Raw genomic sequence first — 14,709 nt, 5'->3', positions numbered from 1 at the left:
GATTTAAACATTAAAAAAATAAATAGGCATGCTAGCTTACTGTACATAAATCACAAGGTGCTCTATTATTATTACACATTAAATGCAAATCTGTTAAAATGTAATACTTTCTTGATCTACCTCAAAGGAAGCGTCTGTTTCCCTCTATGCCCTGTAGCTAAAGAAATAACAAAAAACATAGATTTTTTTGTGATTAAAACAATAGGCAAAACAAATGTTTAGAACAAACCCTATTCATTGTATTCATGTTGATCAAAGGGTATACTCCCTTAGATGAAATGGCTAATTTATGGGTGAATTAACAATGATAAGATGGAGCAGTTAGAGAAAAACACCAATAAATGTCATACTTTATGCCGTACAAATATGCCGTGGCAAATATACTAGAAGCCATATGAATAAATACATACTCTCTGCTATTCGATGCTAGATTCTCTCAATTTTAACCATTTAGAATATGAGTGTACAGGGCTCATTAAGAAATGCAATCGTAGATCTGGTGACTATGGCACATTTTAATATTTCTTCTTCATGTGCTGAAATTCACAGTAATGCAAGAAAAAACTGGCTAAGAATACAGAATCATTTCTTCTTTTCTACATTTCATCCATTAGAAGACTACAGCATAGAGGTAATGCTAATGCATGTATTTTTTTTATTTAACAAACAGTATTTTTGACATGTAAAACCATTAAGATATCCTCTCCCATTTGATAATCAACAATAGATTTGAAGTTTGTGCAAGTTATACACAGTTACTTTAGTAACTTTCGGAAAAAAAACCTAACAATAACAAGTAGTATTATTATGCTGTTGTATATGACACTGGTCACAGCTCTGTGTATTACAGCAACAAAAGTCTCATTCATGACACTGGGACACTTCTGTATATTATTGTATCCTTTGTAAAGTTTAAAACTCTTCACACAACATAATGTACTTTGCCTTAGGAAAAGACATAGTTGTACATATCACACGTAGCTCTGCATATTGCATGTGGTACTGACTACAACAATTCAGGTTTTATTGGAGCAAATAAACAGAGGAAAAACATTGCAACGACTATAAGTACAATGAATATACAGGCAGCACGATAGCCCCAGGGTATCAGACAAGCACTAGAGCTGAGAATACACACAAACGCTATATAATTTATTTTATATTCTATTTTACAGCCAGTGGCCCATTTGTGCATCTTGTACTAAATGAGATCGAATACCTTTTCCATACAATTTCCATGGCACGCCTGTTGGCTATGCATACAGATCTTAAATTCTGTTTTAACTCTTCCAGTTTACAGAGGAGAAGGGCCATGCATAGGTCCATGGGGTTTTGTATGAGATGCAAAACAGGTTTTATCAATTCATAATCGTGCTCAAATGCAACCAAGATTTTGCCTTGTTTAGCAATTAGGTCCACAAAATCATTGTGAAGGATGAAACGTAATTACGTCACATAAAGCTTGTCAAGGTGTTTTTGTATTAGAATCACTTTTATTTAAATAGTTATTTGATATTGCTCATATAAAAGGCCATGCCAGTAAAAACCTAAAGCAAGTTTGCCTGGAAAATGGGCCCAAATCATAAACAGTGTTCAAAGCAAACAGCATTTTTTCCCCCATAATTTCTATGTTGAACTAACATCAAGAAAAGAAAAGGACCTTAAAGTAAAGACAAATGTTCTGCATATAAGAATAAACTAGCGCAGACATTAGAGTCTCAAAATATTTTGATATTTGATGCTGGCTCCCACAATAGGCTATGTATGATTTGTTTCTCTGTAAAAACTTGTGCTAGAAGTTAATCAAGGTAGCACGCATCCATGAAATTGTGGTGTTTAAAAAAAAAATTCAGTCTAGTTGTTTTCAGATAGTTTACCAGAAATACTCTTTTCAACTACTTTCTATTATTTATTGTAACCGTTTTTCTTTATAAAGCAGCTCTGAGGGTAGCTGACTCAAACTGTTTTCTATTATTTATTTTTAAAAATAAAAGAAAAAAATTCTAAACAACTTTTCAATATACATTAATTTCAAATTTGAAATGTTTTTTAAGCTTTTTGTATATGTATTGCTATTGAAAGCATTGTCTGTCTGTCCCTTTCTAGTCTAGCTAAGACTTAAAACAATGTAAGAGTAGGAAGTTGATTAACAGACCATTTCTTTGCTGGGGAACTAAGACTTTAACAACATTGCTTGAAAAGGAACAAGCAGGTTAAGCAAATGCTGCTTTAGATAGCAATTGTTTTTACAAATAACTTTAAAAGCACTTAATGTAAATGTATGTTGTATATGTATATTGTACATTTATATTGGAAAGTAGGGATGCGCCAAATCCAGGATTCGGTTCGGGATTCTGCCTTTTTCAGTAGGATATGGCCGAATCCAAGTGTCTGGCCAAACCGAATACAAAGAAAACACGTGACTTTTCGTTGCACAAACAAGGAATTCAAAATGTTTTTAACTATGTGCTGCAAGCATGGTTCGCTTCCCCCTAATTTACATATGCAAATTAGCATTCGGTCAGTATTTGGCCAAATCTTTCACAAAGAATTTGGGATTCCGCCAAATCCTAAAGTTGTGGATTCAGTGCATACTTGTTGGAAATTTTTTTTTTATTGGCAAATTTTTATTTTGGGATCGACTTGCACTTTAACTGTTTCTAATTTTAAAGCTTATACTTAAAATGTTCACCTTTTTATGTAATATTTTAATGAATTATTATAACTAGGGATGCACCAATCCAGGATTTGGTTCGGGATTTCGGCCAGAATTCAGCCTTTTTCAGCAGGATTAGGATTCGGCCGAATCCGAATTTGCATATGCAAATTAGGGGCAGGAAATCGCGTGACTTTTTGTCCCAAAACAAGGAAGTACAAATATTTTCCTCTTCCCACCCCTAATTTGCATATGCAAATTCGGATCGGTATTCAGCCGAATCTTTCGAGAAGGATTCGGGGGTTCAGCCGAATCCAAAATAGTGGATTCGGTGCATACCTATTTTTAACGCAGCTCTTGGAAGGGGGGTTGCTTTAAACTGTTCAAAATTATATATTAGTTGATACATTTCTTATCTTTGGCGCACAGTCCAAGTTTCATTAAAGGACGCTGTTATAATTGATGCAATTGTCCCTAATATTTCATAGATGCTGCTGAAAATGTATCAACTAATCTGCACTTGGATTACTGAGCTGCCAGGCTGAAACACCAGAAACATGAACATTAAATGTCAATTTTGGGGAAAATGGTAAATTAAAAATGGAAAGCAATAGAAAAAAAGCCTTGTTTCTGGTGAACAATCTGAAATAACTGAACTGAAAAAGGTGAACAACCCCTTTAACAACCCTTAAAGGGGATCTTAACGCACAACTATCTCAAAAACTGTAGATAAAAATAGAAGATGAATGTAAACTGCAAACGTACTTAGAAAAGCACCCCAAGTAAGTCACCATCAGTCACAGTAGAAATACAACAACGTCCAGCACTCACTTCCTACTTTTTCCGTGGTATGTTATTTTCTCAGATGCCTAACATTGGCATCAGGTTTGCCAGACAATTTTGAAATATATTAGCATAAAAGTGTGTAATCTGTTTATTCTAGCCACAGACTGAGGCACAAACTTTTATGCATTTTTTATGTGTGGTTACTATTTTTTACAATTAAGTTGGCATTAATTGATTCTGTGGAAGACAGGTTAGATGAGGTAGTGGGCAAAGGAAGGGAAAATGGGGGAAGAAATTTGGTTGGGGTTACTGTTAAAGGGATACTGTCATGGGAAAAACATTTTTTTTCAAAATGAATCAGTTAATAGTGCTGCTCCAGCAGAATTCTGCAATGAAATCCATTTCTCAAAAGAGCAAACAGATTTTTTTATATTGAATTTTTAAATCTGACATGGGGCTAGATATTTTGTCAATCTCCCAGCTGCCCCTGGTCATGTGACTTGTGCGTGCACTTTAGGAGAGAAATGCTTTCTGGCAGGCTGCTGTTTTTCCTTCTCAATGTAACTGAATGTGTCTCAGTGGGACATGGGTTTTTACTATTGAGTGTTGTTCTTAGATGAACCAGGCAGCTGTTATCTTGTGTTAGAGAGCTGTTATCTGGTTACCTTCCCATTGTTCTTTTGTTTGGCTGCTGGGGGGAAAAGGGAGGGGGGTTATATCACTCCAACTTTCAGTACAGCAGTAAAGAGTGACTGAAGTTTATCAGAGCACAAGTCACATGACTTGGGGCAGCTGGGAAATTGACAATATGTCTAGCCCCATGTCAGATTTAAAAATTCAATATAATAAAATCTGTTTGCTCTTTTGAGAAATGGATTTCAGTGCAGAATTCTGCTGGAGCAACACTATTAACTGATTCATTTTGAAAAAAAATGTTTTTCCCATGACAGTATCCCTTTAACAGTAACCCCAACCAAATGTCTTCCCCCATTTTCCCTTCCTTTGCCCACTACCTCATCTAACCTGTCTTCCACAGAATCAATTTTGAAAAAAAATGTTTTTCCCATGACAGTATCCCTTTAACAGTAACCCCAACCAAATTTCTTCCCCCATTTTCCCTTCCTTTGCCCACTACCTCATCTAACCTGTCTTCCACACACATATATATATACACACACACACACATATATATATATATATATATATATATATATATATATATATATATATATATATAAATGTTTCAAAAAGACCAGCAACACCAGGATTTTTGTGTATCAAAACGAAGTGTATTCAATTATTGCAGGTATAGCCGACGTGACGTTTCGGTCCACGCAGGGACCTTACTCATGGCAAGGTCCCTGCGTGGACCGAAACGTCACGTCGGCTATACCTGCAATAATTGAATACACTTTGTTTTGATACACAAAAATCCTGGTGTTGCTGGTCTTTTTGAAACATTTGGATATTTTACCGTGCACCCAGGGAATACGACGTCAGCCGGGTGCTGCCCTAGTGAAGATATAGTGGATAATGTACCCCCTACTGTAATTTATAAAGATATTATGTTACCGAGGAGTTATGTGACCATATAAAAGCACGAGGCCGAAGGCCATAATAGTGTTTCTCTTTCCTTTTTTTTCAGACAATATTTTATACTCTTCCAAGCTTGTCAGAGTTAATTGAGGATGAATGGATTTCTCCCCACAAATTCTTCAGATATACTAGTAATTCTTGGCAATCATCACTACCACTCAACAACCCAAGGCCCATGAATGTAGACCTGATGTCAAGTGACTGGTTACAGAAAGACACTGGTAGAGGTTTATGATTTTTTTTAAGCAAAAACATTTCATCTCCATGTAGAGTAGTATCATCCAAATGGGCCCTGTATTGGTTAGTGTTCCTGGGGATACATACCTAAAATCATAGGTATGTTTTCAAAGTCAGCAGCTGTAGTAGCTGTGCTGGTTTATGTACATGCAGACAACTTGAACTTGGTAATGGCTTTTTGCATTTAGCAAAGGCATGCAGATATACTAACCAAGAATTAGCAATTATCAACTTACATTTCAGAAGTTAAAAGTAATAAAGGGGAATTAAAATATAAAAGGGGGAGGGGAATTAAAATGTAACTTTTAGAATTGTATAGTTTGCATGAATGTGTATGTAAAACAATTCTTATAGTGAAAGCTAACATTTTTGTGTCAGGAAAATACACCACCTGCAATGTATAAGAAAGCTATATACTGTAAATATTACATTGCAAAATGCAAAATTTTATTCCTGTTTATTTAAAATGTTTCCATTTCCAACTTTTATTACATTTAACCCATAGTCTTTCACAACAATGCTAGGATAATCACAAACTGTAACATATCTTTCTGGTTTGCTAAAACCACTGTTTATTTTCAAAAGTCTGCAACAGCGCCCTTGGCCTACTGTCAAAAAGACAAAACCAGAGTGTAACAAATACATAAATAGAAGGATATGATAGAATAAACTTTGTTACAATAGCAGCGTAACATTAGTAACCGGTCTGCAACAATGTATAACCATTTACATAGAAAAATCATTGAACCGGGTGCACTGTCAGTTTACATCCGGATGTGCGTTAACGCTGTTCAGTCTTATAGCAGCAGTCCAAATAAAATAAACATTTTAGCAGCGGTGCTTAAAAAGAAATTAATGGTTACCCGCCTGCTGGAGGGTCATCTCGCTGGCAGCTCCATGTACCTCAAACTGTACAGCCAGTGGGGTTGCTGGGAGATCCTCTCCTAGCGACCCGCATGTGTGTGTCAGCATTCTCGATTCGAGGTGCAGCGTGGCAACCTCTGTGTCTACAGGTAGATCATGGGGTGCCTTAGGGGTCATATCCACATCTACGCCTCGATGCGACTGTCGATGGCTCTAAGTTCCGTCGCAGGAGTGTGCGGTTGCCATGAATTCAGTGCATAGCAACACTCCTCATATGTACAGGGCGACACTAGGTTTCTCACATTGTGTAGTTGATGCTTGTATTTGTCTGCACTAATAATCCGGGGTGCAGTGTGGTAACGTCTGTGACCTCATTGGGGTTGTTTGGGGTCGGGAAGTTCATTATGGGGTGCCTTTGAGGTCATATTCACATTCACGTCCCAGCTAAACCGCAGCTTCAATTGAGTGGCTGTAGGTGGCGCTGTGTTCCGCACCAGGCGTAAGGGGTTGCCAAGATTTCAGTGCATAGCAACACACCTCCTAGCCAATCTATGGATAAAAGCACAGGGTTAGTGTGTTTAACCTGAAACATATGTTGAACACCAAATGTATTCGGCCTGAGTCAAGGAGTAAAGAGCTTAAAACAACCACTGGGTAACTACAGAGCTGTGTGATACAATTAAAATGTAGTATCCCACTCAAGTTCTGGAGGTTAGAAATCACTCTATCACATCTTCATATGTCCAATGTCTGTCCAGAGTCCCTCATATTGAACTCGGAGCTTTAGAAAAAAGGGGCATAAGAGATCAGTTCATTGAGCCCACGGGGGCTCAATGTGTCCAAACGGTGAATCCACTTGAGTTCGGTCTGCAATAATAACTTATCTCAATCACCCCCTCGAGGGGGAATGGGGACACAATCCATGATCATACTTCTCAGGGAAGCAAGTGTGTGTTTACATTCCACAAAATGTTGTGCCACTGGGGTGTCTCCACTTCCTTTTCCGATCGCTGCCCTGATAGTGGATCTATGGTTAGCCATCCTATCCCTGAAGTTGGTGATTGTTTTCCCCACATACATCAACCCACAGGGGCATTTTATGATGTAAATAATGTATTTAGAGGTACAGGTTAGTCTGTGTCGTATTGCAATCTGTTTCCCTGAATGTGGGTGGGAGAACGTCGATCCACTCAGTAGTTGTCTGCAAGTGGTGCAGTCCGTGCATTTAAAGCACCCAGGTTTGGAATTGGAAAGCCACGTGTTAGGTGTAGGGAGTTGGTAACAATGTGTTGGATCCGTGTGCACTAGTTGGTCCCTCAAGTTTCTGCCCCTTTTGTAGGCAATCGGTGGTGGTTGTTTGAAGAGTGGTGGGAGTGTACGGTCTTTCTGTACAATGGACCAATGATCGTGAATCGTTTTCGTGAACGATTTGGTGGCCGGTGAGTATGTGGTGAGAAAAGTGAGTCTCTCATCATTGGGTCTTGTGACTTTGTTGTGAGTTGGATCCAGCAGTTCAACCTGTGTGTAGCTCGTGGCTCTCCGGCGACTGTCCAGAAGTTCATGTAGAGGGTATCCCCGTTGAGGGAATCGATTAATGAGGTCATCAAGTTGGGTGCTCAGTCGTGTTGGATTCGTGTTGTTGCGTATGGTACGAATCATTTGTGAATACGGGATACTCCTGAGTAAGTGCGGTGGGTGGCATGATGTATGATGTAAAAGGGTGTTTCTGTCTGTGGCCTTGCGGTAGATAGTGGTGGCGAGTTCTGTACCACGTTTCAACAACAGACTGTCCAAAAATGGAATCTCTTCAGAATCAATATGCGCTGTAAACTTGATTGGAGTGGGCAAAGCATTGAGTTCATCAATCATCATGGTGAATTGCTCCATAGGTCCCGTCCATAGGACAAGTAGGTCATCAATAAAGCGCCAGATCTTATAGATTGAGGACCCATAGTTTGGTAGAATAAAGTGCTGCTCAAAGTGTGCCATAAATAGATTGGCAAAGGCAGGTGCCAGGTTAGAACCCATACTGGTCCCACTTAGTTGCAGATAGTAGCAAAGTTCAAATTTGAAATAGTTATGTTTGAGACACAGTTCCAAGAGTTCAATCAGGAATTCAGTCCTCGGACGAGTGGGGTCTGGGTGCTTTAGTAAGACCTCCCGGATTCGTTCAATGCCTTCATCTGTAGGTATTACCGTATATAGTGAAGTCACGTCCATGGTGGCGAGTAGTGTCTGTGCCGGTATTGGTTGGCAGTCCCTTAGTTTCACTAAAAGGTCACTAGTATCTTTCAAATAGGTCGGCGTGGTTTGTACTAGAGGCTGTAGGTAGTGATCCACATATATCGCCAAGGGTTGTAGGATGGAGTCCCGAGCACTGACTATCGGTCGTCCTGGAGGGTCGGACAGTGTTTTGTGGATTTTAGGTAGGGTGTATAGTATTGGTGTGACAGGGTGATTGGTGACCAGAAAGGCGTGTGTGGACTCCGAGATGATGCCCTGCGACAATGCCGCATGCAATATTGAGTCAATCTTTATCTTGAATGAAGATGTCGGGTCTGTGTCAAGTTTGGTATATACGCTCGAGTCACCGAGTTGTCTAAGTACTTCAGACCTGTAATCGGAGTAGTTAAGGATGACTACCCCTCCGCTGGTCTAATGACGATAGTGGGGTTGTTCGCCAGGGATCTGATTGCTTCCTTTTCAGCCTGTGTAGTATTAGGCCATCCTGTAGGGTTCCTAGGTTTCATGGATACATCTGTCAGTAGACGGGTCAAGGCTGCTATGGACTTCGGAGTATTTTGTGGTTCAAACTGACTTTTGGTACGAAATAGAGAGTAGTCATGAGTGCTTTGTGTCCTGAAGTGGTCTTTGAGTTTCATGGTTCTCTGAAACTTGTGAATGTCTATCATAAGGTCAAGTTGCTTAATGTTGGTGGTAGGGACAAATGTGAGGCCCTTTGATAAAACACTTCGTTCTGCTGGGCTGAGCTGATGATTGCTGAGATTGAAAACTACTTCCTCCGCTGGTAGTATACTGTTGGTGGTCTTGTGTCTGATGCCACCCCGCCTTTTATGTAGCCGTCCTTGGTTTTTGATCGGGTGGTGGTGCCTAAAAAAAGGTTACTGGAGTTGGCAGATGTGTTGGTACTGGTGTTGGCATTAAAGGGGGAAGAGAACCCTCTTGGCCTGCCTCTGCCCCTGGCGCGGGTGTCAGAATCTGAAGGGGAAGATGTGTAAGGTGATGAGTCAATCCCACTGAAGCCGATCCGATGTCTCTGGGATTTATTGAATCTTGGTCTGTTCTGTTCACCACCCGACAACCAGTTGTATACCCGTCTATTCTGGTAGTCTGAGTGGACTATCTGCACTTTGTTTTTCTTGAATTTATGTAATTCCCATTCACGTCATAGTGACGTCACTCCACATAGATTCCCGCCACTTTTGGGTTTAAATGGTTGGTGAGTGTTTGTATATTCACTTTGAGAAAGGCTTGAGTGCAAGCCGAAACGTCAGTTGATTTTTGATCTAAATTAAACACCGAGCTTCTTCATTTCTTTATATATATATATATATATATATATATATATATATATATATATATATATATATATATATATATATATATATATATATATATATAGTGAATAAAGTACACCCTCTTGTAAAATATAAGGATATTATAAGTTACCGAGGAGTTTCATGACCATATAAAAACACGAGGCCGAAGGCCGAGTGTTTTTATACAGGTCATGGAACTCCGAGGTAACTTCTAATATCCTCATATTTTACAACTGGGGGTACTTTATTTATTATAATACACAAATTTCAGCGAGTCATGTGACAGAAATGACATCAGAACTCACCGTTTATAACTGATGACATCACTAGTCACCGTTTATAAGGATATAATTTACAAGATATTCATGGCTTTTGTGTATTATATATATATAATACACAAAAGCCATGAATATCCTGTAAATTATATCCTTATAAACGGTGAGTTCTGATGTCATCAGTTATAAACGGTGAGTTCTGATGTCATTTCTGTCACATGACTCATTGAAATTTGTGTATTATAATAAATAAAGTACCCCCAGTTGTAAAATATGAGGATATTAGAATTTACCTCGGAGTTCCATGACCTGTATAAAAACACTCGGCCTTCGACCTCGTGTTTTTATATGGTCATGAAACTCCTCGGTAACTTATAATATCCCTATATTTTACAAAAGGGGGTACTTTATTCACTATATATATATATATATATATATATATATATATATATATATATATATATATATATATATATATATATATATATATATATATATATATATATATATATATATATATATATATAAACATCTCCATAGTGGACAGCACTCCATAATCAATCAGACTAAGTCAAGCATTAAATCTTTGAAAGGTTTATTGGTGGACCAACGTTTCAATTCCGCACAGGAATCTTCGTCAGGGTGAGAACAGTGCCACAAACACAGACAGCCATTTTAAGAAGAAAATGGCGCCAAATACTTGTTGCTATGGTGCCTAGCAACCATGTGTGGGAAAAAAGGTGTAAAGTGCAAGGGAAAGAATACACGCAAAGACATACAGTCCCCCTTACCTACTGATACATGCGCATCGTGCCAGCTGAAGTCGTGTAGGTCCGGCCAAATCAGGGGGTCTGCACTGCCAAACCTGCTCGTGTTGGGCCATAGCAGCGGTGAAGCGGCAAACCGGAAGTCGCTGGCAGGCTCCGTGATCCTAGCGCTTCAGCTGTTGCTAGGCAACCTCAGCGGCTTGTTGTCACGCACGCTCTCCACAGCTGCACAGCCGGTGTTCGCGTACCCGCGTCTGGAGCGCAGGCATCGCAAACCGGCTGCTGTTGGCTGCGGCTGTTCAAGCGCAAGGGGACATTAAAGGAGGCACTGAGCTCTGGGCATGGTAAGTGAAGTAAGCAGGATGACATGAACAGTACAGCGAACAGCACTTCTAGCTCTGTCTGGCACCTGGCTAAAATTGTGGCTCCCAGATGCGTGCCAGCACACCTTTGGTGTGCTGGCTATTTGTCCGATATGCCTCCTTTAATGTCCCCTTGCGCTTGAACAGCCGCAGCCAACAGCAGCCGGTTTGCGATGCCTGCGCTCCAGACGCGGGTACGCGATCACCGGCTGTGCAGCTGTGGAGAGCGTGCGTGACAACAAGCCGCTGAGGTTGCCTAGCAACAGCTGAAGCGCTAGGATCACGGAGCCTGCCAGCGACTTCCGGTTTGCCGCTTCACCGCTGCTATGGCCCAACACGAGCAGGTTTGGCAGTGCAGACCCCCTGATTTGGCCGGACCTACACGACTTCAGCTGGCACGATGCGCATGTATCAGTAGGTAAGGGGGACTGTATGTCTTTGCGTGTATTCTTTCCCTTGCACTTTACACCTTCTTTTTTCCCACACATGGTTGCTAGGCACCATAGCAACAAGTATTTGGCGCCATTTTCTTCTTAAAATGGCTGTCTGTGTTTGTGGCACTGTTCTCACCCTGACGAAGATTCCTGTGCGGAATTGAAACGTTGGTCCACCAATAAACCTTTCAAAGATTTAATGCTTGACTTAGTCTGATTGATTATGGAGTGCTGTCCACTATGGAGATGTTTGTAAAAGTTTTACGGCCTGGCACCCAGCATTTGGATTACCCTTTTGGTTGTGCGTTCCTACTTCAACTGGATTATCTGAAATTACCCAGGTCTGGGTTTTTTCTTCTTGGCTCGCACCCAGACTTCTTGCAATTGGAAGTGGGATTTCTAGCCACTTCCGGACTATAGATTGTATCTTGATGGACTCTTAAACACTAAGGTTTATTTTTTTGAGAAGCTAGCAGACTACAGCACTAAGATCTACCAGGAGACGGGGCTTTACTTATTGAACATATCCACCCAATATATACAATTGGCTTGGTTGACAGAAGTGATGGCAGAAGACTCATCTCAATTTGTATTTGATATTGACACCAGTTTGGACTTCGCTTTCACCACAAGGGACGCAGATAGGATATTGTTCACCGAAACTCCCCTGGACTTGACAGTAAACAAATCTAGTATCGATATACATCATGAGATCCTAAACTTGAGAAAGAAGGAAATCGATTTGAAACTACATGGCATCTATCTTTCAAATTACCATCGACAGAGATTGATACCCCGTGGATTCCGTATTAATAACATCCCTACACTTGGACGTAACAACCCAGAATTCTGTGGCAAATGGTGCGGGATCCTTAATAGATGCTCATTCGACCTAATCTTGCTTGTCGTTGACCAAGTTGGTAAAGAACTTGCAGCCACCAGAACAGAAATTGAGAGACTTGAAGAACAACATCTGGAATCGTTAAAAACAGATAGTGTGACGGACTGGCTCGGCAAGCTAAAAGGAGTAGCTGATAAATACCTGCAAGATCTTACTAACTTCAAACAGAGCAAATTGAAAAAGGTGTCGGAGGACTATAAGGCCAAAAGAGTATATGGGTGGCTATTGGGATTGAGATCAGACAACTATAGGGGTCCCCTAAGGAGAAGACGCCTGCCCAGGTCACTCCACACTATCGACAGCTCGGACCAATCCACCGACTCTGACACAGGTACAGACAAACAGTCAGCAAAGCCTTTTTTAGGGGTGAAGACAAGGGCCAGGCTAACAAAAGAAGGAGAAGGAGGAGACAGGGTCATACCAGACGTGGTGGACGCAAATCCAAGAGGAAAGCCCCCAAGGAACAAGAGAACGTGATATTTAATCTTGGCAAACATCTACTCACACCAGGTGAAACCTCTTTACTGTCCAAAGGTCTATCATTTGTTCCCAGCAATAGACCTAACACCCTGGATATGTTGATCGATGTCCATAAATTCCAAAGGAAACTTAAACTTAAGGAACATTTCAGAGACTCGCCTCTACATACTAGACCTGTCTTTAAAAATAAAAGTACTTTTGAACCCACAAATACGCCGCTTCGATCAGAACCTTTGGAAACATATTGAATAGGGACGTCAGAAACATGACGGCTAATTCCCACATCTTCAACAACCTCACCACATCGGAACGCGAAGCCATCAAATCACTTAAAAGTGACAACGACCTTGTGATACGCCCAGCAGACAAGGGAGGGGCAATCGTCCTATTAGACTATACATTCTACAAGAAAGAACTCCTTGCACAATTGGCTGATGCCAAAACCTATAAACTTCTACAGGAGGACCCTACTTCCAAGTTTAAAAAAGAATTGGACGTAATTCTATGTTTAGCAAATAATGCTGGCTGGGTGGATCAAAACACACTGAAGTTCCTGACCACTGAGTTTCCACGAACACCCATTATTTACACTCTACCTAAGGTACACAAATCTCTCTCTTCTCCCCCAGGCAGACCCATCATCTCTGCCATAGGCTCTCTGTATCAACCAGTTGCGAACTACATTGACCATTTTCTCCAGCCATTTGTACAGCGCATGCCTTCCTACACACAGGACTCCAGCCATGTGATCAGGAGACTAGGAGAACTACCAAATATCCCCTTGAACAGTTTACTGGTCACCATGGATGTCAGCAGTCTTTATACAGTAATCCCGCACGAACAGGGCATATGGGCATGCAGGCAAGCTCTGCTGACTTCACCTCCTCCAACACCGCCTATCGAACTCCTTCTACAACTATTAGAACTAACATTGACAAGGAATTTTTTTCGTTTTGAAACATATTTTTTTTTCTCCAGGTGTCAGGAACCGCGATGGGGAGCGCATTGGCACCCTCCTATGCCAACCTCTTCATGCTAGAGTTTGAATCCAGTCACATCACCCCCCTACTGGGAAACTCCATACTTACTTACTTTCGATATATCGATGACCTATTCTTTATTTGGACGGAATCAGAAGAGTCCCTACTGGGGTTCCATCAGAATCTGAACAGACTGGACACTCCAATTAAACTAACAATGAACTTTAACAAATCTAGTATTGATTTCCTTGACTTAAACATATTTCTGGAGAACTCTAAGATCGGCACGAGACTATTTAGGAAAAGCACAGATCGTAACACCATTCTGCATGCTACCAGCAACCACCCTCCTGCCACCATTAGGGGGATTCCCTACTCACAATTCCTTCGAGTAATAAGAAATAACAGCTCACGTGAGATGGCTACTACACAACTGAAGGAGATGTTTGACAGATTTTTGGAGAGAGGCTACCAAGTAAACATACTATACCAACAACTTGAAAGGGCCCTTCAACATACACAGGGGGACCTACTAACAAAGAAAGACACTTCCAATAACCTGACTGATCCATTGATTTTCAGCACAACGTACTCTAAAGCTTCACAAGTTCTGACAACAAGTGTGGCCAAACACTGGCCAATGCTCAGCCTGGATGAATCCCTCTCCCTCCACCAGGTGCCTAAACCAATCACCGGTTATAGAAGGGATAGAAGCCTTAGAGACCTGCTGGTTCGTACAGATTTTGTGAAGTCTACTAATACAGACACTAACTGGCTGAATACACAGAAAAAAACAGGTTGCTACAAATGC

At 40.6% G+C, this 14,709-nt stretch overlaps 1 protein-coding gene across 2 annotated transcripts in view; it reads left to right on the top strand.

Annotated features, from left to right (window-relative positions):
- tarbp1.L (TAR (HIV-1) RNA binding protein 1 L homeolog) overlaps positions 1-14,709 on the top strand; it is a 100,504-nt gene that overhangs the window by 70,212 nt on the left and 15,583 nt on the right. The window contains exons 25-26 of one of the 2 annotated variants that reach the window (XM_041562802.1): positions 550-631; positions 5,088-5,259. In XM_041562802.1, the coding sequence (XP_041418736.1) occupies positions 550-631; positions 5,088-5,259 (254 nt within the window). Of the gene's footprint in view, positions 1-549; positions 632-5,087; positions 5,266-14,709 lie in introns of both variants that reach the window. The other variant, XM_041562801.1, reaches the window with a different exon arrangement.

This window comes from Xenopus laevis, chromosome 5L (genome assembly GCF_017654675.1).
Source record: "Xenopus laevis strain J_2021 chromosome 5L, Xenopus_laevis_v10.1, whole genome shotgun sequence".
Lineage (NCBI taxonomy): Eukaryota > Metazoa > Chordata > Amphibia > Anura > Pipidae > Xenopus > Xenopus laevis.
The sequence above is the reverse complement of the archived record's forward strand: the minus strand, read 5'-3'. Positions and strand labels throughout refer to the sequence as shown.